The sequence below is a fragment of the Equus przewalskii genome, chromosome 6 (genome assembly GCF_037783145.1).
Source record: "Equus przewalskii isolate Varuska chromosome 6, EquPr2, whole genome shotgun sequence".
NCBI lineage: Eukaryota > Metazoa > Chordata > Mammalia > Perissodactyla > Equidae > Equus > Equus przewalskii.
This window is the reverse complement of record NC_091836.1, coordinates 88818818-88844953: the sequence shown is the minus strand read 5'-3', so window position 1 is coordinate 88844953 and position 26136 is coordinate 88818818. Positions and strand designations below refer to the sequence as shown.

Sequence of the window (26136 nt, the reverse complement as noted above, 5' to 3'; positions counted from 1 at the left end):
ACCAGAAGATCTCTCTGTTAGTCATGGAGGCTAAATAGAAGAAGGGAAAAAAAGGATACCCCAAGGTATTCTTACCCCCAGCATTCTGAATGCCGGGAAATAAAGGCGAGTAGGAGCTTAGAGTCAAGGTTGTGCTAAGATGAATGATCACAAAAGATTTTTGATCCCTGTGTTGTCCAAAAGCAGGACTTGAGCAGACTGATGCCCAGATCTGAGCATAAACTGAGCTACGTGGATGCTCAGGCATTTTGTAAAAATTCAAAACAGCAAGAGTTACAATCAATCCTTGGAAAATCAGAAGTGTAATTAAGCTTGCTAGTCATTTTCCCACACATTCACTTAATCAGGAATTTACAGGGTCTTGTTTCTGAGAAGCTTCAGTCAATAAATATCTACCCCCTTGGTGACTCTGAGGCTGCTTTCTGTTTGAACTCTGCCCTCTCTGCCACCTTCCCAGCCTCCTTATATTCAAAGGGTCTGACCCCTCATCGTCACCTCCGGTCACACAAAAGTTATAAATCACCTTGTTAATCTGTGGCTGTGTTTCAGACATTTCAGTATTTTTGTTACATGAAATTATTAAATTCATACCAATTCAGGTCATTTTGCTCCACAATATTTCCTTAAATACTGCTCCGCTCGTGTTTTTCCGAGGAAGGGAGGAGTTCATCATAATTTATAATTATTAGGCTTGGTGTCCCACTGCCAACAATATGCTCCTGGCAGAACTGATCAAATCTGGTGCTTCCATCTAAGAACACTCCCCTGCTACCTGTCAATTCTCCCAAAACGTGCAGATGTACAAAATCCTCTTTCTCAAAATACTGGCCTCAATAAGGACACACACCTTCAACTCCAAGAAAGATCCTCATAAACGTCAACGATATAAGTTAATGACAATGATGATGATAACTCTTGTGATCGTTAAATGTTTAGTGAATACCAGACAATTTAAGATTTGACACGCACCGTCTCATTATCATCTTAATTGGGAAAGCCAATTTCCCAAGTTGGATTTGGCCATAACGAAATCGCTAATTTACAACTTGTGGTCTGCAAAAATATCTAGTGCTTGACAGCAGAGCCAGAGCAGACTATTAATGCTCTCCACAGTTTGTACTTTTTCCAGTTAACTCTCAATGCCTGCGATAGAAAAAACTACTTCCAGTTGTGAGCACTGAGCTGAGGGCATCCTTCTGAACCCACAAGATTTGGATCAACGAATTCAGGCAGGTATACGAGTAGGCTTAGGCTAATTTATGCAAAGGTAACAGACAACTCCACCCTCCAAAATTTCAGTGATTTACGTAATTTCTCACTCATGCCACATGTCCGTCACCTGTCAGTTGTCACTCTACTCCATGTCATCTTCAGTCTGGGACTCCAAGTAAAGGAGAAGTCCTGCTCTGGAACGTCACCAGTTTTGTGTTAAAGAAAAAAGAGAATGAGGTGGAACTCCACAATAGCTCGTAGAGCTTCTCCTCTGAAATGGTACACATCACGTCTACTCATATTTCACTGGATCAAGGAAGTAGCAAATATTTTGAACAACACTACAGCACTGGGCCAGGGTGGGGGTGGGGAGGTAGGGAACAGAACCAGTCAAGGCATAAAGCCCAGGAGTAGAAAGGAGTTGAGTATTATCTTTACTTCACTTCTCTGAGTCTTAGTGTCTGCACGTGTAAAATGGAGCTAATGTGGCCAACGCTGCCACTTCCCTCCCAGATTTACTGTGAGGTTCCAAAGGTACAATATATACAAAAAGAGTCTCAAAAATTCAGAGCACTCTATAAGTAGAAGGCATTATCATTTAACACTAATTGTAGTACTTTCCATGCCTGGCAGATTGTATGATGCACGTGATATCACATTCTTTATTCTTCTAAATAACTTTTTACTACAGGAAGAAAAAGGTTATTAGATTCTATTTATGTAGACCCCAAATTCAAGAAGATCGTAAGTAGAATTCCTATTGCTATACTTTCCTTAGACACTACCTCTAATTTAAACTAATGTATCAGCAACTATTTAAGACCAACCCACTGAAAATGTCATCACAAAGGTAAACAGCCTCAGCAGACCATTTTCATAAAAGACCAAAATCCAACTAAAGCACTTTTCAAATGGAGAATGTTCCTGCTTGAGTCAGACGAAGCAAAATGAAACGACCTCTTGAGAATTGTATCATAGCTGACAAAGTTCTTATTATCTTCTATTGATTGGCTGGGAGTTCTGATATCTTCTCTTTGGCAGTTTCTACAGCAATCTCTGCAAAGCAGGAGTCCTTAATACACCATATGTCTGCTGCTACCCTAGGAAGTTAAGAAAAGTGAAAGCCTTTGTGGTTCTCTTTTCACTGAGAGCCTGAATAGGCTTTTCAAGATAGCCTGGACAACGTGTGTAACATTTTGTTTTAATTTGCAAGCCAGTCTTGTTCATTGTGGTTTGTACAATATGGGTCATTTTCACTCCATTTACTCAGAGTGAGAAATAACTTTCCTGAAGCAGTTCCTAAGAATCTAGTTCTCTCTGGGCTATGGTGAGACAATGAAATCAGCTTCTGAGAGTCTCTGGTACCCAGGCAGGTGCTTGGCAACATCTAATCTTGTCTATCAGACCACCCAGAGGACAATTCTTAGGAAAGAGCTTGGGGAACGGCCATGAACTAAATTTAACCACAAAAGAATGGCATAGACATAGCTTTTTCCCCACCCAAAACCACCCCAACCCTCTTCCTTTTGCCACAGCCCTAATTAGTTCAGGGGAAGGGGAGGATCATCTGGCCTCAGGGAAAGCGCACTCCTACTCCAGCTCCAGAAGATGGACACCATTAGCCCAAATCAGCGACAGTCATCTCATTCCCCTTTCCCAAACACTGGTCTAGGGGTGGGGAGGACGTAACCCAGCTCTAAAAAATAAGACAGTGGACGTCTTCTACATGAAGGAAGGGGCAGAAGGGTTAGGGGGGACCTCCTAGGAAGGACTTTATTTATTTAATTTTTTTTTTGAGGAAGATTAGCCCTGAGCTAACTACTGCCAATCCTCCTCTTTTTGCTGAGGAAGCCCGGTCCTGAGCTAACATCCGTGCCCATATTCCTCTACTTTATATGTGGGACGCCTACCACAGCATGGCATGCCAAGCGGTGCCATGTCCACACCCAGGATCCAAACTGGTGAACCCCAGGCCACTGAGAAGAGGAGTGTAGAACTTAACCGCTGCGCCGCTGGGCCGGCCCTCAGGAAGGACTTTCTTTAGACATAAAAAGACAGAACCTCACTCAGGGTTTTTTAACCCCTGTCCCTTCCTTCCTTGTTTGCTTGGGGTGCTGGCTGGTGTGAGGACACCATGCTTGAGGCCATGGCAGCAACCATGCAACCAAAGGAAAATAAGCCCAAAGTCCAACATGCTGAAGATGGCAGAACGGAAAGAGAGAAAGACATTTGCTCCAAATGCTCATAATCGTTCTACTGGGTTCTCAGAGCCTCCCTCCGGATGCCCAGTATTTCACCCTGCTTTACCCCCTGAGCTCTATTCTTACACCCTAAATGGGCTCGAATATTTAGTCATTTCTTCTTAGGTGCTATCATCTCTGTGAACAAGCCTTCTGGAACTCTGGAAAGTCTCCATGATAACAGAGAAACAACTGAAGCCCGAGCGCATCACCATTACCCAGGGTGGCACCACAGTGCACCCTGGCCCGTGGCCAGGCACCTGCACTGAGCTGAGAAATATGTCCAAGAAAACCATGATTCAGACCCGAAATCACTCAACATAACCAATAAAATGAGGCCTCACACACAAAAGGCAGATTTAGCATCACAAATGGTTCCTCACAGAATGGATTTCATGTAAGAAAAAAGGGGCTCAATGAGGAGAGAATCAAAGAGTCTCAAATAGTATTTGGCCAGCAGTTTTCTCCCGGATTCTGCCAGGTCTCAATCGCTCAGGACAGCTGGGGACGGTGGGCGTACTGGTTCGAATGCACAACTGAAAGTTCTGCCAGTGGCAGAATCGAGACTCAAATTATTTTGAGGCCCCTTCTGTCATTTTTATAATTGTTTATAGTCTATCCCCACAGACAGTAGAAGGTAAAAAAGTAAATTTTTAGACCATTACCTAGATTATAGGATTTCCACATGGTAAATGGGGAAGAGAACGTTCACATTTTTAATTTTTATAGTTACACAAATTTTCTGACAACAAATAAAAAACAGCATAAGATACAAAGAATAAATATTAATATGAAGTATTAAAATTAATAGTCCGCTTCTCCAAACCTGATAATAAGTAACAAGACATTAAAGGGTAGATGAAAAGGTTCATAACCAAAGGGGCAACTTCATCCTCCTCCCAAGTGGCATGTCTCCCTAATCAAGTTCAGATCTATAAAGGTAAGCAAAAGAAAAACAAAGGTGAAAAGGAGAGAGAAAAAAACACACTAGTTAGACTATTTTGCTAATAAGAAGCAAAGGAATAATGAAGAAAGTCTTCCAGCAGAAACGAAAACCAGGCTGCCTCCCAGGTACCGAGTGCTGGGGGTGATTACACACCTTTCCCGAACAACCGAAGAGATCTTCGGTCAAAGCCAAAACGTTAGGCAGGGGTCAATGATATAAACAGCAGAATGGAAAGGAATTTACTGTTATCGTCATCAATTGTCTTTACCTTTAGCATTCCTGACCCACTTGAGGACCAAACCAATTGGAAGAGTGACTGAGAGTTCACAGCCATTCAAGACATCGCCTTCCTGATTAACAGATTACTAAGGTTCAATATATTGTTACTGAAGATGGCAGGAATGATTGGGTCCAACTGGGATAGAGAAACAGCTGAGCCATCACTTTTCCTATTGGAACTTCTCTAAACTGACAGGAGGGAGCCAGTGAGCGCCTGAAAAATGGATGGACTCAGATATTACTTGTAGACCAGGGTCAGAGCTCCTGCAGAGCAGAGCTAACCCCTGCTCCTCCAGTATGTTAAAGGAGCAGGAGTGTGTAATGGTCATTGCCAGCAAGGTGGAGTGCTGAGCTTGGAAAGAGGCATTCATACAAGACAATGGAGTTGTTCTGTTATCTAGAATGTAAATGGGGGTCACTGATACTTGAGGCCACCAACACACTAAAATGGCATCCATCCACGTGTCAAAGTTATGAGCCCACCCATCACTGTGACTTTTAGTAGAGTCTGGGAATTAGCAAGCCATGAATCAGTCATTAAGAAACCCAACTGAAAAAAAATTCTGACTTTGGCAGGTGAAGAAGATGGTAGTTGGGTATAAGCTAGCATCAAAGTATCACTCAAAAAGAGCATCCACCACATAACATTTCATTGAACTTAGAGATGACAAACTACTCAAATAAGAGAACAGACAATGATGTGTTTCTGGTTTTGCTGGTGATTATTACAGTAACAGCAGAACATGGGATGTGATAGTGCTTTTGTTGCTTTGCTGTGTTTCATAAGTACCTTCAAAGATCTTGCTTTCACATGCTCCTAAGCAGCCTGGATAAAGCAGGAAAATAGAGTACCCTAGGTAGTTGATATCATTTCTTGTAGGATCCCATAGGACCAGAGCCAAGTGATGGTTTTCAATCTTCAACCATGTCTATCAAGAAGACATTTCTCACAAGTGATTTCATTAAATAACTTGCTTACCTTCACAGTAGGCGGAGTCCCCCTGGACAGAGATATAACCATTCTTGCACTCGCAAGTAGCTTTTGTATTCCAGTTTTTGCACTCTGAATTTTCACCACATTTAGGTCCTTCCGCACAAAAGTTATGACCTAGAGGAAACACATAAAATTTTACATCAGAAAAGAAGAGAATAAAAGACTTTCAAGTAATAAAGCATGAAACATTTTTACTATATGTCACTAAGCACGAAAACATAGCTTGGCAATATGCAAGGGTGAGCTGGGAAGGGATGGGAGAGTAGGAATATGAAACTTTGGATGGCCCCATGCTTGAGATTTTTTTCCCAAATACTCAAATTGGTTAAAGTTGTTCCTTCCTGAAGGCGTTTCTCTATGCTGATCCTGAATCCTCTTCATACCACCTTCTTACAGAATTAGTCCTTTTATAATTGTTTTAATGTAAAATTTATGGTACATAGGAAATAATACATAAAATGAATGTATATGAATCTACAAAATAAAAATGAATACAACCAGAATGTTATCAGTCACCCTTGATTATACTTCTCCAATGAATCTCCCTCCCAGCCATCAGAGAGAACTAGCCTGAATTTTGTGTTAATCATTCCCTTGCATATTTTTTATAGTTTTGCCCAATAGGTGCTTATGTCCAAATAATAGATTACTTAGTTTTGTCCATTTTGAACTTCACATGAATAAAAACATACTATACATATCCTCTATGGTGTATTTTTACTATTCGCCCATGTTAACGCCAGTAGCTTTAGTTCAATATATGTCAATGCTGTTATGATATTCCATAGAATGAATATTCCACATTTTCTCTATTATACTCCAGATGGGCATTTGCATTATTTGCAGGTTTTGAATTACAAACAATGCTGCAAGAAACATTCTTGAACATGTTTTCTGGAGCACACTTTTTCAACCAACTGTCTCATATTTCTTTGTACAACATTGCTTCTTGAATCTCAGGTGTTCCTTCTAGACTAATTATTTTTCTTCCTAAAGCATCCTTTAGAACTTCCTTTAGTGAAGATATTTTGATAGCAACTGTGTCTAAATATGGCCTTAGACCACCCTTATACTTGAAAAATTGCTTTACTGGGTATACAGTTACTTTCTCTCAACATTTTGAAGATATTATTCCAATGTTTTCTGGATTTTAATGTTTCTATTGAGAAGCCAGTTGTTAACCTCATAGTCATTCCTTTGTATTTGACAAACCCTTTCTCTATGGCTGCTTTTAAGATCATTTTCTTTCTTTGGTTGATGGGTTTTGTTTTCCATTTTTTCATTTTACTCTAAGGTACCCAGGTGTGCATTTATTTTTATTTATCCTTCCTAGGATTCCTTGAGATTCCTGAACCTAAAGATTGATCTAATCTTTCAGTAATTTGGAAAATTCTCAGGTATTATCTCTTCAAACATTCTCTCTTTGCCATTTTCTCTATTCTTTTTCCAAAATTGTAATTCAATCAATGCTGTTTCTTCTCAAGCTCTCTTCCATGTAACTTAGACTTTCATATTTCCATCTCTACACTGAACTGTGTGTAACTTCCAGATGTATCTTTTAGCTTATTAATTCTCTCTTGAACTATGTCATATTCTGTTTCAGTCATCCACATCATTTTTAATTTCACTTTTTTTTCTAGAATTCTATTTGAATCTCTTTCAGTCTCCTTGGTCAAATCTGACAGTTTCTTATTCTTCGAGCTTTTAATTTCCTTTTTCTTTTTTAAACACTTTAGACATGTATGTTTCATATTGACAATTCCAACATCTTCAGTCTTTGTGCATCTGATTTTACAGTTTGTTGTTTCACTAAGAATCAAGGAAGATGACTTATTTTACTGTGTTTTGAGTGATTCTTTTGAGAGCCCATATTTTTTGGAATTTAATCTGTGGGAATTATTTGAGGTTTCAGTTTTAAAATTGCGTTTCTTCAGAGAGGATTTGTGTTTGCTTCTGTCAGGTGCCTGAGGGAACTATCAACCCAAGATCACTTGAAACTGCATTCTGCCCCGGGGCATGAGGGTTGAGTCGCACAGGTAGAATAAATTCAGGTCCTAAGCTTTCAGGAATGCAAACTTTTCTCCTCCATGCCTCCTACCTAGACTCAAGGCTGACAGGCAAGTCTCCTTTCGCAGAGTGGCTGTTTCCTAGTCACCCACTGAGGATTCACCCTTCCAGTTTCTTGATTTCTGCATCTCACACCAGCCCCAGGCTTCGCCTCTGTCTCCTCACACAGTGCTCATTAGAAGCCAGAGTCTAGCACTAGGGATCAGAAATTGCCCTCTGGGCAAACGCCAACTCCAGTGAGCTTGTTTACCTCAATGAAATCATCCTGTTTCCTTATTTTCTAGTCTGATTTTTTTTCCTCTTACTCTATTACCAGCTCCACCAAATTTTCAACAAAAAAATTATATATTATGCAGCATTTTTAGGTGACCCAGGAAGCATAGTTTATACCTAGCACAAAAGTTGTTAAGTTCAAATGTGATAAAGTATATGAATAATTATTATACTGCTATATCATGTATTGTGGTCTCATAAAAAACAATGAGTCTTGGGGGACAGGAGATCTAATTTCTAATCCAGGGTCTGCAGCTAACAAACACAATAAATCACTTTGCCTGTCTAGGTATGTGTACGAGGAACGGGCAACAGCAGCGATTTTCAAACTATTCCTCAGAGTCTTGGGCACAGACGAGTTTTCAGGCAGAGCTCAAGTCCCCCACCCATGACTCAAATAGAACAGCTCTGCTTTGATATCTTTGACCTACTGATCCTGTTAACAACAGTTTCTGGCTTTAAAAAGTACAGAAATCGCTGAACTCTATAAACTCTAAGTTTAATTCCTTTCAGTCACGACATTCTAGAACTTTTTTCTCTGAAATAGCATTTTAAAACCAACAGTATTTAGGCTGCACTTGGTCTAAGAGATGAGTATTATTAAGTAATAATAAAATGCATGCACCTATAATATGCCTGGCATTACACTAGATGTTTTAAATGGGGATAATAAAATTATATATCTTATTAATATGCGTAGAAAGAGTGAAACAGGCTAAACCATGTAAAGCACTTAGAACAACTCTGGATACCTACTGAGGGTCAATAAACTTAGCCACCATGATGAATGATTATGATAGTGACAACGTTGACAACAATAACTAAAGTTCAGAACAACCTGATAGTGCTGTTATCCTCAACTTCAAGATAAGAAAAGATAAGCTCAGACTCACTAACACCTAGCTAACAAGTGGGGCTGTCAGGGCTCTAAATTACTTCTGGTGAATGCCAAAGCCCATGGACTTTTCACTCCATCAGATGGCCTCTCAGATAGCAAAACCTAGGGGTACAAAGTGAAAGAAGGCTCGGGACACTAGGGAGTGGATCCACGGGACTAGATGAGCACAGTATCATGTCCAGCCTCACTCCCTGCGACCTGTTAAGTGGCAATTGCCCCAATCAAAACTTAACTTGTTGGAAATGTGATGGCCCCCTCAGTCAAGAACATTTCTACAAGGGCTTAGAAGGCTTGTCACAACCACTACAACTAAAAGTCCTTGAGGACTTGCTACCAAAGGGACAATTTTTAGGCATCATACTTCTCTTTGAAGAGGAAGTGCCCAGACCTCCCTCCCCAAGCCAGAATTGGTGAGGAATTAAGCTGTCACGTTTCCTTTCATTATGAAGCTTGACTCACGTCATATGTGTATCCATTATTACACGTATTCTTTGTCTATGTTTCTTTTGTCTTTCTTTCCAGGAGACTGCAACTGTCCTTTTCCTTCCACATGCATTTGACAGGCTGGAACACGGCCCCTCAAATACTGGTGATTTCCCAGTGCCTCTCTATCAGTCACATGCCACGTCAACTCACAATGCAGGGAGTTGGGTAAATTGTATTTCAAGGACAGTGAAGGGCCCAGGGAACAAACCAACCTTAATGGCAAATATGCCAAAAGTGTGTGTTTTTTAATTAATCCAGGCCCTCATTCAAGCAAAATTTACTCACTGCTCACTTGCCTTTCTGCACCAGTGAATAATCATTCACTCGATATTTATGGGGCACCAACTCTGTGGACTGAAGCACCATGCAAGCTTCTGGGAGCAAAGCAAAGATGTTTGAGACATACTCTCTGCCCACGAGGAAATTACAAACTCTGAGGGGAGATAAGGCAAATACAGGGGTAGCATTAAAAAAGCAATCTACATTAAATGAGTTGTGAACAGTACAAATTATCATAGTGTTTCAGAGAAGGAGACATCACTGCTAAATGATACAAAACTTGACCTTGGGCTCATCATAGGCAGAAATGTGAAAAGGGCTGAGACGCAAATCCTAGTTGGAGGGAGAAGGCTAAGTTTGGGGAAGCTCAAATAATCTGGCACAGATGTAAGGACAACAATAACATTTACTGAGCACATGCTATATGCTAGGCACTCAGCTAAGTGTTTACGTGCATTATCCCGTTTAATTCTATGGACAATCCTATGAAACTGGATTATCTCTATTTTACAGATGTGGCAACTGAAGCTTGGAGAAGTGAGTGCACTTGTGGGAGGTACACAGAGCCAGAACCCAGGTCTGACTGAGGCCAGGGTTCTTTCTTTTTTATTTTTTTATTGCGGTAACATTGGTTGATAACATTATATGAATTTCAGGTGTACATCATAACATATTTCGAATTCTGTGTAGATTACATCATGTTCACCAGCCAAAGCCTATTACAATCCATCACCACACACACGTGCCTAACCAGCCCTTTCGAGGCCAGTGTTCTTATTCACTGTATTCTTCTACGGTCCTCCCAAGAACAACAAATTCCTAAGCATTCTACGGTCCAAAGGACAAAGAAGGCGTTCTTTTTGTATGTGTCGATTCAGACAGACTACAATTTAGGTTTCTTCTCATTCTCAAAATATATATATTTTTGCTAGGTAATTCCAAACATTCTTAACAAAGAATCCTAACTTTAATCACTCCAACTTCTTTAAATCAGGGTCTAGGTCTCACCCATTTCTCTGAACCAAGAGCTTCCCACACGAGAACAGGTGGATAGATGGCTTATAGATGGATGGACAAATGGTCAGATAGAAATATGGGAGGGTGAATTAGTGAGAAAACGAATAGATGAACGAATCTCTAGTGGCATTTAACGCCCCCTTCTCAACCAACCGGAAGGCAAATGTGACTCGTTTGCCAGTCATCATTTTTCTTCTTTCAAACATTTTTACTGAGGTATAATTTACACACCAAAAAATTTACCTATTGCGAAGATATACTTTGATGACTTCTAGCAAATTTACACGGTTGTGCAGCCCTCACCACAATCCAGTTTTAGGATACTTCCATCACCCCAGTTAGTCAGCTTCAATCTTAAAACCCCACCTCAGCATCTGAGTTGGCTGCCAAGTCATAAATCCTCAATTACTTCTCCACATTTCAGAATCCTGGGCTTTGTCCTTCTTATCTGATGTGTCTGAATAGCATGACACTTAAGATACAGGTCCTTCCCTTCCAGATATTCGTCTTCAGTTGCTACCTACAGGCTCTTTCTCGAGTCCTCTGGCTTGCTCTTAGTACAATTTTTTCTTCAGCTGGGTGATCAGCACAGTCTGATGCATGAGTCTTCTCAAAGTCACCCTCTTTCTTAAATCAATTTTTTTTTTCAGAACCAGAATTAGAAGCTGTGATCAGAGTAGAATACACACACACACACACACACACACACACACACACACAACCCAATATTCAAGTTCTTTTACTTGGCTATTTTTAACATGTGACTCTAGAGTCTCTGGAATTATTTTCCTATAATTTGAAGCACATAGTGACATCTTTTAACTAGCACTGGCCCAAATTCAGAGAACACATTATAAAAGCAGCTACTTATTGACTTCTTCCAACATGCCAGGCATAGTGTTAAGCATGCCACACTCCTCATCTCATGAAACCCTCACAAAAACCCTCAAGATTACTATTATTCTCACTTTACAAATTACGAAAATGTGGCTGAGATTGTTAGCAACTTATCCAAGGTAACATAGCCAGGAAGTGTCAGAGTCATGATTTAACTCTAAAGTTCTTGTTAAAACCACTAAGGAAATAATTCTTCCGTGATGTAAATACCTGGGAGCAAAGATAACTACTAACGCTTACTCTCTGATGATGCTTGTGGACCTCAAACCTTCTATGTCCTGTAAAAGTTTTTAAGTAGGTCCATTTAGGACCCAACTGAAGGTTTTGCCCATCTGTTCTTAGCAGAAATTGACAGTAGGACAATGCTCGCCCCCAATCATTTCAGGCCTCTGATTGAAGACATCCACCCTTTTCTAGAAGCAATAATAAATATTAAGTAAAAATAATAAATAAAGGCTCAAAGTCCTCTCTAAGAGAACAGGAAATAACACTGACTGTTTAGCATCCCACTTTACGTATGTTATGTCACTACAGCCAATAGCCACTTGACACTCCATCGGGGCGTCCTCACAGACATCTGACAGCTCACCGAGCCAAAACAGCTTTGATGTGAGTTCCTAGATCCGCGTTCACCCAGATCTTCACATCCTTCCCCAGTGCCTTTATCCCCCTAAACCAGAAAACTGGCAGTTATCTTTGCCCTGACTCCTCAAATACTGGCCCTTTCCAATTCCTAACATGATGAGTATAAGACACTTCAACATTTAAATACATATCAGATCAAAGTAAACACGACACGCTATAAAGGAATCCATAAATGCGTAGAGACCCACACTACGTTTCTCTAGAGGCAAACATATAGCCAATTCCTCTCACACAATTCAACCTTTATTGTTAGATACAGAGTTGTGCAATTATTAATACAAATATATGGTAATGTTACATTGAGTTTTTCATGTTTAATTAATATGGAATATAAAAGTTGGAAATACTGTGTAAATTTTACATCAGCATCATTTATATAAAAAGTCATATAATACATCCATGGAGGTATTCAGTCGTGAAAATATTTCCTTTTGTAAGTTTATACTTGTTCAGAGTTGCATCTTTTATTCTTAAACCAGAAACCTACCAGCCCAGGCCTGAGTTGCTGATGATCAAAGTCATCGCAACTTCCTTACTCCAAAATAATAAAGACTAAAGAAAAACCAGCAGAAGCAACCTGGAATGGAATTTTTGAGGAGCTTTCCAATAGTTCTACATTTAGTAAATATCCATAATTGGGGAAAATGTTAAAAACACCATGCCAATGAGAACCTGACACTTCTAGGCAGCGGTGGGGGGTGGAGAGAAGGAATACAAGCTGCCCACTCAGGTCAGGTTACAATTTCCTACAACTGTACATAACTGGGCAGAGACTCAGTGCCCGAAAACTGGCCTGGTGCGTCAATTTTACCTCGTAAATCTCCCTTTCTTCTCCACTGCACAGCAACAAGGAAAACCCACCTTATGCCAAACTGCTATCATCTCTCAGGTGGTCGTCGCCTCATCTGCCCTCCTGTGTCTCCTCCTGTCTTGTCTCTACTCTATTTTCTACACAAAGGGATCCTTTTGAAACATAGATTGGCTCATGTCACTCTCCTCAAAAATCTTCCAAGGGCTACTATTTTATTTAAGAAAAACACAAAATCCTTAACTTTGATTTGAGGGAATAAACAAGACCCCCTCTCTCCCTCCATCATTCCCTCTGGCCATAGCAGCCTTTCCTGTAATTCCCCTGGATTCCAATCTCTCTGATTCAGAGTCTTTGCAAGCTTATTCCACCAACTCAGAGCATCCTCATCCATCCCTGCCAGAATAATTTCCACTCAGTCTTCAAGTCCCAGCTTAAATATAATCTATTCAGAGATGGCTTCCTTGTCTCCCAAGTCTAAATATAGCCCCATTAGTCTCTCTCACACCACCCTATTCTTGCTTATAGCAGTTATCACATTACTGACATGTTTATTTCTGTGTTTATTTACTGAGTGTCTATCTTCCTGTTAGAGGGTGACTTGTTCAAGGGAAAGGGTTGTGCAAGTTTGGTCACCTTGCACCTAACACAATATCCAACACATTATAGGCACTCAATAAATATGTGTTGAGTTAATGACTAAATCATAACAGTTCTCCAAAATAAGAATTAAAGAGTGTTCTAAAGACAAATAAACCAAGGCTCAAAGATGTTAACTACATTCCCAGTAGTTATACAGCCAGTAGGTGATGGGTAAATATGATGATTCTTTTTCTTTTTCTTTTTCTTTTTGGTGAGGAAGATTGGCCCCAAGCTAACATCTGTGGCAATCTTCCTCTATTTCGCATGTGGGACACTGCCACAGCATAGCTTGACGAGCTGTGTATAGGTCCACACAGGGGATCCGAACCCACAACCCCCAGGCTGCCGAAGCAGAGCATGCAAACTCAACCACTACACCACCGGGCTGGCCCCCCTAAATGTGATTCTAATCCCCAGCCTCTCTACACCACCCTTCATGACTTCTCAGCCATGATTTTAAACATCCAAGCACACTCAAGGAATGCTGACCCTGGCCTCAGGAGACCAGGACTCTGTTAGCCATTAGCATTTTCTAGTGCATGACATTCCTTACATCTTTCCAAAGGAACAAACCTTGTTTTTTTCCTCCAGGACACACTCCATGATTACTAGCTGCTGGGGGACTCAAAGTCAGAAGAAAAATAACATCACACAACAGACCACCACCCATGGATGAGATACCAAGATGAGTGAGACCCCCTGGGAGCTCACACTCGAGTGGTTAAAATGAGCAGATGCTCAGAGGAAGACACATAATCTGCTGAAATGAGGTTCCAGGTTTTACTCAAACCACCTCCTTAACTTTAGTTCCTAGCAGAAATAGTATTCACTTATTTGACAAGTATTTTTTAAGCACCTATCATGTGCCCAGCACTGAGCTAGGCAATAGGGATAGAACAAAAATATGCAGTAAACATGCCCCCATTCATCTCACCCTCTAGCAGGGAAGACTGACGTTGAGTATCAGATTACAAGGAGCTACCCTGATGGTGAGGAATGTGACACAGAGAAGGTTCCTAACACAGGTACTAAAGAGGAGATTTGAAGGATGCGTGAGGTGCGCTGGACAAAGGGTGGGAGTTCCAAACACAGGGAGCAGCACGCGTCCATGACAAGTTCAAGGAAATTCATGAAGAAACATAAATGCTGGGGTCACACTTTTTCTCCTCTAATTGGGAGCACTCTAAAATCTGGACTCCCCCTAGTGGTCCTGTATGTAGAGCTCTGTTGCCAGTGAGAGACCAATAACACTCGTAAAAGGATTTGCTGTCTTCAACTTCATTGGTCTAATCTGCATATAATAAACCTCACCTATGATTAGGCCCCCTAAAATGCCATTCTCCAGATCCCACTCTGTACCCTTTATAATTATAGCCAAAACATCCACCCATCTGGCTTCTACAGCCAATGATGAACGAGCATCTTTATGATTTACTACTGTGACCTCTTGCACAACAAAGGAATGAATAGGCCACTGACTTTGGGCAAGACTTGGCCTCTCTCAGATAGTTAAACTTTGATTCCACATAGAGCACCATTGCTTGTCCTCAATCTCCTAACCCTAATGTAACCCCCGGCAGGTCAGGCAGGTTACCTTTGAAATGATGCACCTCGACAATCTGAAAATGCACTGCAGAGTCCTCTACCCTAATTCAAATCCTGCGAGTCAGTACCTCTCATGTCACTGCTGCTGCCCAATCTTGAACGTCACATATGGAGCAAAGGTGTACTAAGGACAGGATATTCCGTGTGCCTCATTGGTATGGTGACAGCTACACCCTGGAGTGGCTAAGAGGGATATGGCCAAAAAATCCTTTATGAGGACTAGACACCCTCATGTACTCCACAACCAACACACATACCACAGAAGCCTGGGCCCTTGGGGGTGAGGACATTCCTTTAGCTCCTGGTGGCACGGGGTGGGCCATCAGGATGGGCCTGCTGGAGACTGAGCTCTGGACTCTCACATTCTATCCTAGAAAGCAATGGGTTTCTTCTACAAGAGTCAACAGTTAAAGGTCCTCGTGTCCAAGGCAGCCTGGCCTTAGTTCCAGGTCTTCTCTCTGGGGCAAGGATCCATTGTGGCACTTTCAGGGCCACAGGCATCATGGACTCCCTGAGACTGTACTCTCCTTCAAACGCCCTGCTTTCCCAGCCTCTACAGTTGGATGGATAGCCCTGTCTTTCCAGTCCGCTTTAGCCCAGGGCTACAGGGATTTCGATCAGATTCCATCTATCAGTAGGCAGAGGACATGACCCATCTGCAAATGCCAGTCCCTCTATGTAGCTTACATTCTCAATAAGCGCCTCTTTCCTGGGTCTCTTCTCACCTCAAATACCCTGAAATCCTCTCTCTAAAACCATTTCAATTACAAATTCACCTAAAATGATGAGGAAGACTAGAAAAGACAATCACGTGATACCAAGAGTCCCTGGGAGGATTTAATTGAAGGGCATAAAATCCTAAATAGGACAAATAATCTCAACTCATTTCAGCCCAGGCCAGATGACAAGGCAAGTGAGCATGAATTAGAATTACCGATAAACACATTGGGAACAGATGTCAGAACGAACTTTTTCCCCAACACCGAAAGTCTTAAACGTGCAGCAAAACCCTCCAAAGTCATTGGCAACATTGAAAATACAATTAGAGTCAATTATGAGGAGAATAAAACCCTGAAGAGTGTGTCAAGAATTCCGGGGCGGGCCAGATGATGGGTGCGTGTTCCCAAAGCAATCCTGAGAATGCACGATCAAGATTAGCGGCTTTTTTTTTTCCCTTTAACCAAGAGCACTGGTGATTCACGAGCAATCTTTTTCTGCTGGGGTTACATTCATGCCTTTATTATTCCTTCCCAGAAGGCGCGTAGATGTCACTCTGGTGCCCGCTCCCCCTTCTCCACCTCATGGCTTCACACTTCGAGTGGACAGGTTCCTGCTTTAGCCATTACCTTAAGGTAATGAAGAGGGTAAACAAATTTCATGCACTGGCACCAACGGTCCTGAGTGTCAGAGAGAAACCAGAGCAATGATTAGGGCTGTTCTGGGTGGTGCAGCTGGTGACGAGTCTTGGACTCCAACAATTGCAAAGTGTCCTCTCCCTGCCAATGTCCATCACCTTGATTCTTTCTGCATGTGTCTTCCCTAACTGTTTCGTGGTTCTTTCCTTAGGGCATCCTGGCTGTACCAGTAGCCCTGTGGATTTAACCACCTGTTCAGCTGATTACCTCCGTTTTCCTCTAAAGGGTGGGGAAATTAGTTACAGCATTTGGCATGACCCAAGATTTGAAGAGGTGAGGCGTGTGAATCCCTAGTCTGGATATCAGTTCTGTTGATACCATGAGCACCATGAGTCAGTCAGAGCCTGTTACTCTTAACTCTAAGGTATTAGGTGTAATTCTCACGAAGAGAAAAACTCAGTGTAAAGCTATAGTCTGCACCTCTCTCCCTGATTAGTCAGTGGCGGGGTGGGTGGCAAAGTGTGTAACCAGTTATGAAACTAGGCATGACTCAATAAAAAAATTAGCTTCAGAATCAAGTCAACAAGTTATAACTTGAGGAAACAAGGCAAAACTCAGCAAAATGAATTTTAACATTATTTCATATATGAAATATATAAAGTCTATCAGCTGGCACCGAAAATAATTTCAAAGTCACTGACGTGAAAATGATAGAAATATTCCGTATGGGAGGAACAAATCTTTATCTACCTTGTCTCCTACATTTACAGCATCAATTCATAAAATGTGATCATTAAAACAAACATTATAAGAAACAGTTGGAGAGCTTTATGGTTATTATATAATTGGCTAATTGGGATCAGAAAACAAAATCCCTCTCTGTGCTTTCTCAAATCGCCAGTCTAACCCTCCTCAACTAGGGCAGCTCATCTGAGTCCCAGGGAAAAGAAACCTCAGAGAATCTCAGTTCCCCAAGCAGGCAAGAGAATGGTTTTGAGGTACCCATCCGAAGAAAGATACTCTGCTGGGGTGAATTCCCCTCAGACTAACGACATTCACAGGAAGATGGAGAGAGACGATAAATATGCTAATTGAAAGGTCTTCAGCACAGGTATTGGAAGAGGCTACAACCACTTCCGTTTCTGTAATCAATAACATCAAGGAGGCAGAAACCACAGCCCTGTGCTCATCCCTGAAAAACACATTTCAGGTCACTGGAGCCCCATCTGCTCACTTGCTGCCCGCCAGTCAGTAGATAATCTCAACCCACAAAGCAAATGGTACAGCCTTTCCACAAGCAGGATAAAAATTACTTTACATAGAAATTGAGTGTCTCTCACCTTTTCATTGCTTTCTGTTTGAGAGAGGGGAAAGGAGGAGGGGAGAGAAGAACTGAATAATTTGCCTTCGAGGAGACCCACTGGGCTTTCCCAGTCTTGTCAGAATAGTAATAGTCCAACCCTTTCCTCCTCTTGCAAGACTCCACTCAGAAAACAGGAACCCAGAGGATAAGGTAAAAGATATAATGTAAAAGACAAATAGAGGTCAAAGGGGAAAAATATCTCCCACAACATTGTGAGAGACTATTATGTTACTTCTAAAGACGCTCTTGGGAAATAAATGGGAATTAAGAGACACGGAGTAAAATTCATGGAGAGCACAGTTTGAGACAACAGACTTTTGAGCTCATCTGGATTGATTTTTTGTTAATTGCCATATAAATTTTATGTTTTCATGAAAAAGAGAAGACTCTACTGCCCAGACAAACATGCCTTTCATTGTCTGATTGTCTGATGTGCAGAGCCAGCCCCAGCCTGTGGACAAGTGGGACGGATGTTCCGGGCTCCTGTCTGCTACAGGCACCAGAGGAGATAACGACAGTAAGTGGTGCTAAAAGGGGCCCTACTCAAAAATGATGTTTTCTCCATTCCAGTGTCTCGATTCTGAGATGAGCGTATAGGAGAAAGCCAAGAGAACCGATATACCCAAATAGTTTAATTTGACCCACTCCCCACGAGCAGTCCTTCCCCATAATTTCTTTTCCAAAGACATGCTCTGGTTCCTGTCAAAATGTAAAGTCGTCAAGAAGTACAAATAATTCTTACACATGCACCTACAAAAAAAAAAAAAATCAGCTGCCAAATAAAAGAATTAATAGTTTCCTGGCTGAGAAGGAAGCCGGTAAGGAAGAAGGAAAAAATCCTCAATGTCACAGATTGGCCCTGGCTACAATCTAATCTATGAAGTCTTATTCCTGCCTCCCACTTTTTGGTAAAAGCAACCAGGTTGCTAGCAATGGGAGCCCTGAACAAGTCTACTTTTCAATGAGACATCACATCTCTCAGCATCTTCATTGGTAAAGAAGTGTATGCATCCAGAGAAGTGCTAGCAGAAGCAGTGGCACCTGGTTTATTGTAAATTGGGTCAGAGTAATGAAATTCCTCTTGAATTTCTGTGGGATAATCAATGACTCTGCTCTAATGAAACCATAAATCAGAAAGGATTTACATAAACTGAGTCCCACACTTGGCACCTCAACAAATGGCGAATGATAGATTTTGCATTAAATTATAAGACCTACCTAATAACCCTATCAGTTACCAAGAAATGCATCCCTCTGAAAATCCCAATCAATCTTTAGGTCTTTCTAAAGTATGCCCGCTGCAAACAGGCTTATAGCCATGAAAGCAGATAAGTCAAGGAAGATATTCTGATGGCCTGGTCCACATGACACTGTTTCTAAGAGCCCTTCTCGGCTATCAACACACTGTCTTCCTAGGAATTTTACCAAAATATAGTGCTCTCACGACCAGCCACAGAAAGAAATCTCAGCCTAAGCCAAAAACTCTCCGTGATAAAATATACAACATTTTTATATATAAGAAGGTGCTAGAGGAGCGGTCAGCAAATGAAAGGCTATCACCTGGACTTGTAAATAGAATTTTATTGGAAGACAGCCACATCCATTCATCCATCTACCTATTGCCTATGCTGCTTTTGCAATACAATAGCAGACTTGAGTAGCTGCAACAGAAACCTTCTGGCCCCTCAAAGCCTAGAATATTTGGTTTGGGTGCCTTTACAGAAAATATTTGCCAGTCCCTGTGCTAGAGAAGACAGAAAAAAGTACACTATGAGGTCATCTGAGCCGAACTGCTATGCTGCTGGAGTCTTTCTCCCTCTACAAGCTTCACGGGGTATTTGAGAAGGTGGAGAAGGATTTGTGGTGGGTCTACGCTCAAAACAAAGGCTATCGGCTTAACTGGATTGGTTTTTTAAGATTTTGAATAAATTTCAGGTTCTCCTAATCCATCTAATTCTGCCTGAGTGAGAAGTTTCAGAGCAGAAGTGATGTTTGAGCTGGGGTTTGAAGAAATAAGAACAAATTTGGGGAAGAAGGGAATTCCAGGAAGTGAGAGCAAAACAACTTCTGCCCAAGAATTAATTAGCAATTACGTATGACTTATGTGAAGTTTTTTCCTTGAAGGAAGTAAAAAAGTTTCATATCAATCTATGAGTTAAGGGTTCACTACAAGTCATCCTCTGTCAGGATAAAAATTACTTTGCACAGAACTTGACTGTTTCTCACCTTCATTACTTTCTGTTTTAGAGACAGAAAAGGGGGAGTGGAGAGAAGAACTGAATAATTTGCCTTAAAAGAGGCCCACTGGGCTTTCCCAGTCTCGTCAGAATCATAACTATCCAACACTTTCCTCTTGCAAGACTCCACTCAGAAAACAGGAACCCAGAGGACAGGGGAAAAGACAAATGGAAGTCAAAGGGGAAAAATATTCCCCACAATATCGTGAGAGACTATGATGCTACTTCTACAGACGCTCTTGGGAAATAAATGGGAATTAAGAGAGACAGAGTAAAATTCATGGAGAGCACAGTTCGAGACAACAGACCTCTGAGCTCATCTGAATTGATTTTTCCTTAATCATCATATAAATCTTATGATTTCATGAAAAAAAGAACACCCTACTGCCCAGAAAAGTATGCCTTTCATTTTCTGATTGTCCAATGGGCAGAGCAAGCCTCAGCATGTGGACAAGCAGCATGGATGTTCTGGGCTCCTTTCTGCCATGCGTCAGCAGGGGCAGGATGCTAGGAGGCTGCGTTACCCCATTTAATCTTCACAGCAGCCCTATGAAATATGTGCTATTATCCTCATTTTACAATTGACAAAACTATAACAGAGAAAAATAAACAAGATATTACTTTTTTTTAGGATTTAGGGTTTTTTTTGTTTTTTTTTTTAGCAAATGCAAGTTTCTAAGGAGCAGAGCCTGGATCCATGTTTATCATCACATTTATTCATTCAACCCTCACACCCCCAGGGCCCCCCACCAAGACCGCTCACCTCTGCAGACGCTGCAGCACTGATTCTCTGGGAGAATGTGATCCTTGTCTGAGCAGTTCAAAGGAGGGCACGCTTCTGTAATTTTCACTAAAACTCCACCCTGGAAGCCAAATAATAGGGAAACAAAAAATGTTCAGATTTTTAGTCAATGATACAAATGACTAATGCTCATTGTTAACAGGCCGCAGGGTTAACAACCTACAATAGGTAACGGTGCTCCCAGGAATTGCATGATAATGACAAAGTCACAAATTAAATTGGTGAGACTCCTGGAAGAGAAGGTAAATTTCCCTTTCTATATCAAAAGAGCCTCAATTGCAACAAATGCATTTGAGTATCTACTATGTAGCAGAAGGTCGCTAAAAACGGTGTGCTGGTAAGTTATTAACAGTTGACTGTTGAATGTGGGAGTCCTAATTTGGAACATTTGCTGATTTCTGTGATGTAAATACCCCAACGATGACTGATTCTGAACTACCAACATGATATCATTGACCCGACTTGGGAAGTTACGTAAAATGAGCTCTCACAAGCCTCTCACGAGCTTCTATGAGCTAATTTTGACACTCCCCTGGGACCACAAGCACTGCGAACCTAGAGATAAATAAGACATCTCCCTCACCCTTGATGACCTCACAGTTTGGATGGAGAGAGAAAAAAAATCTCTGTAACTAGAAACCATAATATATACAGTAAGTCCTAATAAATGTACTCTAAAGTATGAGGTGGCATGGGAGAATAATTAATTCCACCCAGGTGGGGAGAAATTATGAAGAAAATGCCTATGCCTTATTTGAAGGGACTTAAATCATGGAATAAGATAAGGAAGAAGAGATTTTCCTGGCAGAGGAAACAGACAAGAACCAAGGTGCACAGGTGCGAATGCACTAAGAGGGTTAGTTAGATGAGCACTGGATTTTCTCTAGACATCAATAAGATCTCTTACAATAAAATTTTAGGGGCCGGCCCGGTGGCACAGCGGTTAAGTTTGCACGTTCTGCTTCTCGGCGGCCCGGGGTTCACCGGTTCGAATCCCCGGTGCAGACATGGCACCACTTGGCACGCCATGCTGTGGTAGGTGTCCCATGTATAAAGTAGAGGAAGATGGGCATGGATGTTAGCTCAGGGCCAGTCTTCCTCAGCAAAAAGAGGATGATTGGCAGTAGTTAGCTCAGGGCTAATCGTCCTCAAAAAAAAAAGAATAATACATAAAATAAAATTTTAAATATTCAGCAGGTGAACCTTTATGTCCCTACTTCACCAAAGGTCCTCTTTGTTGACATTACTAGAGTCTGTATTTAGTTCCATTCTGAATTTTAAAAATTAGTCTATTAAGTACTATTAAAAAAGGGTTTAAGGGGCCAGCCCAGTGGCACACTGGTCAAGTTCTTGCACTCCACTTAGGCAGCCCAGGGTTCACTGGTTCAAATCCCAGGCGTGGACCTACACAGCACTTATTAAGCCATGCTGTGGCAGGTGTCCCACATATAAAATAGAGGAAGATGGGCACAGATGTTAGCTCAGGGCCTATCTTCCTCAGGAAAAAAAAAAAGAGGACAATTGGCAGCAGATGTTAGCTCAGGGCTAATCTTCCTCAATAAAGAAAAGGGGGGCGTGGTTTAAGATGCTTCTATTTTACCTAAAATGTTAAGTTTTTCTCTCCCATTCTTAAGAAGTTGGTTAAGTCACCCAAGAAGCAAGCTCATGAAGGGGAGTCTCATTTAAGGCCAAAAGGTAATTCTCAGCATAGATGGGAGAATAGGATGGAGCTGGGCAACTAAGAGGGTTGGGCGAGATATTGGTTTTCCATCTTCAACAGACTATCATTCCAGTGGCCCCATCTTCCTCTGGTTTGGCAGGAACTCCCATATATCAGGCACATCCATTCTTAAATATGAGCATGAACACAACTTTAAATGTCAAACTTCATTTCCAACTACTCATCTTTTGGATTATTTACACCATGGCTTCTTCTCCTTTCCCACAATTCTGAGCCCAGACAGTCCAGCCCCTAACACAGTCTTATCTTTTTTCCTTCCCCGTTGCTTTTCATTTCCCCATCTATCCCAAGGTATCTAGGTCTCTCGCTTTTCTCCTGACTCTGGCCTCAAGGTCTAAGAGCTGATTCTGCTCCTCACCCTCAGCCCCCCTTCCAGCAACATTCCATTCTCACTCCTCAATCCAGGCCTCGCTGGGGGGCACCCAGCCTCAGGAGTTAGCACCAGTCCTGAGGCTCGTGTGCCTCTCAGCTGGACCTTCGTTTCTGCAACAGGGAATCAAACCAGTTATTACAAACCGATAGATATTAATAACCTCGCTATCAGCAGCGTAAGCTAAATGCAAATGCAAACCTCCTGGGGTAGACTCTGGCCAAAGAGAGAGAAGAGACAGGAAACAGCCTTCCATCCCCACAAGCCTCCCATAAAGAACTGGATTCAAGCACCTTGAGAGCTTCTGTAGGTCTCTAAATGCCCCATTCTCCTCAATCTCTACAATACACTGCTTTCTTTTCCCCAGAGATGTGATGAAAAGCAAATGAGATACTGTAGGTCCGAGTACTTGCAAAGATGGTCTATTCTGAGCCACAGTGGTCCAGTCTTCTCTCTGGAGATGCCTCGCAAAGCCAGCTGTGCTTAGTGATCCACCACTTCACATTTCTCTCCCTCCTCTCCTTCCTTCCCTGTTTCTCACTCTTGCAGTTCTGGGAGGGCGCCTCACCCAACCAAGTGCATGGCTGGCTCTCACCCTTTATCCAGCACTTTGTTCAAATATTACCTCCTCAGAGAGGCCTTCCCAGATCACCCATCCCCACCAAAAGCTCTCTATCCTTTCAGCCTGCTTTGTATTTTTTATAGACTTCAACATCATAGGGTATATTTATTTGTTTATTTTCTTCTAGTATTGTCTCCCCCACTAGACTGCAAGTTCTGTAAAGATGGGGGCTTTGTTTTGGTCACTGCTGTATACCCAGAATCTAGTGCAATGCTGGTATGCAGCAGGTGCTCAATGCAGGTTTGTTGAGTGATTACTGAATGAGATCTATGGTTCTACCTATCTTATTTCAAGAAACACATGGGAGGGGGAAGGCAGGAGCATTTTCTGACCTTATATCAAACCCTTGGGGGTAGAGATGTCCACAGCTGGAATCATAGACTGATTCCCCCAACACCAACTCAAAACCCTTTTCCAGGGCCACCTGCCAACCTCCCTGGCTCACAGTAGCTGCCAGCTGCCTTCCCCTCCTCAGAGCCTTCCTTCAACAGCCTTTCCAAGGTCACCTGGTCCAGAGCTGATGGCAAGCTAACCACGCAACGACAGTGGCTGGGCCCTCCCATTCTGGACTCCCGCCCACCACAGAGGGTCCTTCCCCCTCAGGGATCCACTCAGGCCAAAATGCTCCACTCCAGAACCCTGTATAAAGCCCACAAATCTATCTGTTAATTAGCCACAAGTGTTGTGGATCATAAGGTTGAAACTCACTCGGCATTCCCGACAGCTCTTGGTTAAAATCCGCTGGCCTTCTGCAAGGACTTTCCCTCCGTAGATACATTTTGCTATAATAAAACAGAAAAGTGGGTCAGATATTTATGCTATGCAACAAAATGACCTCAGAGGTGCCATCCAACTCCCACAGATTCCACAGAACATAAATTCTCTGATTCTAAACAATATAAATCTCCTCATCTAGAGGAAGACATTGGAAGAGCGAGGAGATAACTGTTGAATCCCCAATCAGACTGCCATCTTGATTGTTTGCCATGGGTCCTTCATACCAAGGATATACAATTATTTCAATGTTGCAGTTGCCAAAGGAACTAGAGAATGAATCGATGTGGTGAGGAGGTAAAAGGAAGGAAGGAGTGGTTGTCATGTCCATGGAGCGCAATAGCAGTAGCTCTGATTCAAACACTCCAGCCATAAAATGAATGACCAGGTGAAAGGGGACTCGTTCTGTTCATCAGAACCTCAACCACAATGCAGAAGGATGCCATTTTTTGACCTGCAATCATGCGAAGTGCATATCCTTAACCTATCTGTTCCCTGGGAGCTCAAAGACAACCAAGAAATACAAGCCATGCCAGTATAATGCTATATCAATGCAGGAGAGACCGCCTTTGGAAAGGTGAGCTTAACTGGCTGATAGGGAGGCCATAGAGTAGAGACAGGCCTTGTAGAAAAGTTCAAAGAGAAGCATAAATGGAGCTCCCACCACTCAGTTTAGATTCCACTGGGACTCAGTCCTCACTCAATTTAGATTCCAACTTGGTGACCCACTTTTAAGCAAGCACAGAATATGTTAATGTGATATGACTCTAATGTGTCTCCACCAAATTCTCCAGCCACATCAACAGGAACAGAGCAGCAAGGGCCTGATGGCTCCCTGTCCTGCCCAGATGAGGATCCTTCCTGCCCTCGTCCTCAGGAGAAGCAGAAGTGAAGACATGCACTCTAAGAGCTAAAACCACCTCACCCCTCAGAGTGTCCATTTCTGAATCTCTTAGAAAGAGGTTAACTAAATTTGGTAGTTTCCTAGTTCTACAATTTTCTAACTCTCACGCAATGTTCAAGTACGTCAGGACCTTAGGGGTCAACTTGCCCCACTTCCTCTTGTTAGCCACAGGAAGAGAACAAGCCAGAGTCACTGGTTTACTTAACAGCACAATCTGAAAGTGGATGCTGTGGTGTGCTACCCAGATCCCCCTCCAAGCCCAAAGGACACACTCCCACAGCTGCTGAGACAGTTGATGACCAACAGCTCTCAGCTGAACAGTGATCTAGGACTTGTCCTTGGTTGAAGAGAGCACCTTGCCCAAGGGCAAGTCCCCTTCCTGAGCAGCCCACATCCAAAGAGTGGTCGATGAACATAGTACAAAGTCCCGGCCCTTTGCCCCAACTCAGGACAAATCTTAAAGGTCACCCCAGGTCCGGATCTCCCTATAGCAGGGACTGAGCTATTTGCGGTAACTGCATTGCAGTTCAGCCTCTCCTTCTGCCCAGTTCTGCTTCTTTCACTGTCTCACTCCCACCCCAGAACTGATCCTCACAGAACCTCCTAATAAAGCACTAGCTAATCTCCATTTCTGACTGTTTCCCCTCAGAACCTGCAACAGCCCACACCTGACTCAAATC

General features: G+C 42.1%; 1 protein-coding gene across 4 annotated transcripts in view; it reads right to left on the bottom strand.

Annotated features, from left to right (window-relative positions):
- Positions 1 to 26136, bottom strand: part of NELL1 (neural EGFL like 1) — a 750804-nt gene that overhangs the window by 531960 nt on the left and 192708 nt on the right. For all 4 annotated transcript variants that reach the window (XM_070624514.1, XM_070624512.1, XM_070624513.1 and 1 more), the window contains exons 10-12: positions 24487 to 24560; positions 21007 to 21106; positions 5657 to 5785 (exon numbers count right to left, since the gene is read on the bottom strand). In XM_070624514.1, the coding sequence (XP_070480615.1) occupies positions 5657 to 5785; positions 21007 to 21106; positions 24487 to 24560 (303 nt within the window). The remainder of the gene's footprint in view (positions 1 to 5656; positions 5786 to 21006; positions 21107 to 24486; positions 24561 to 26136) is intronic.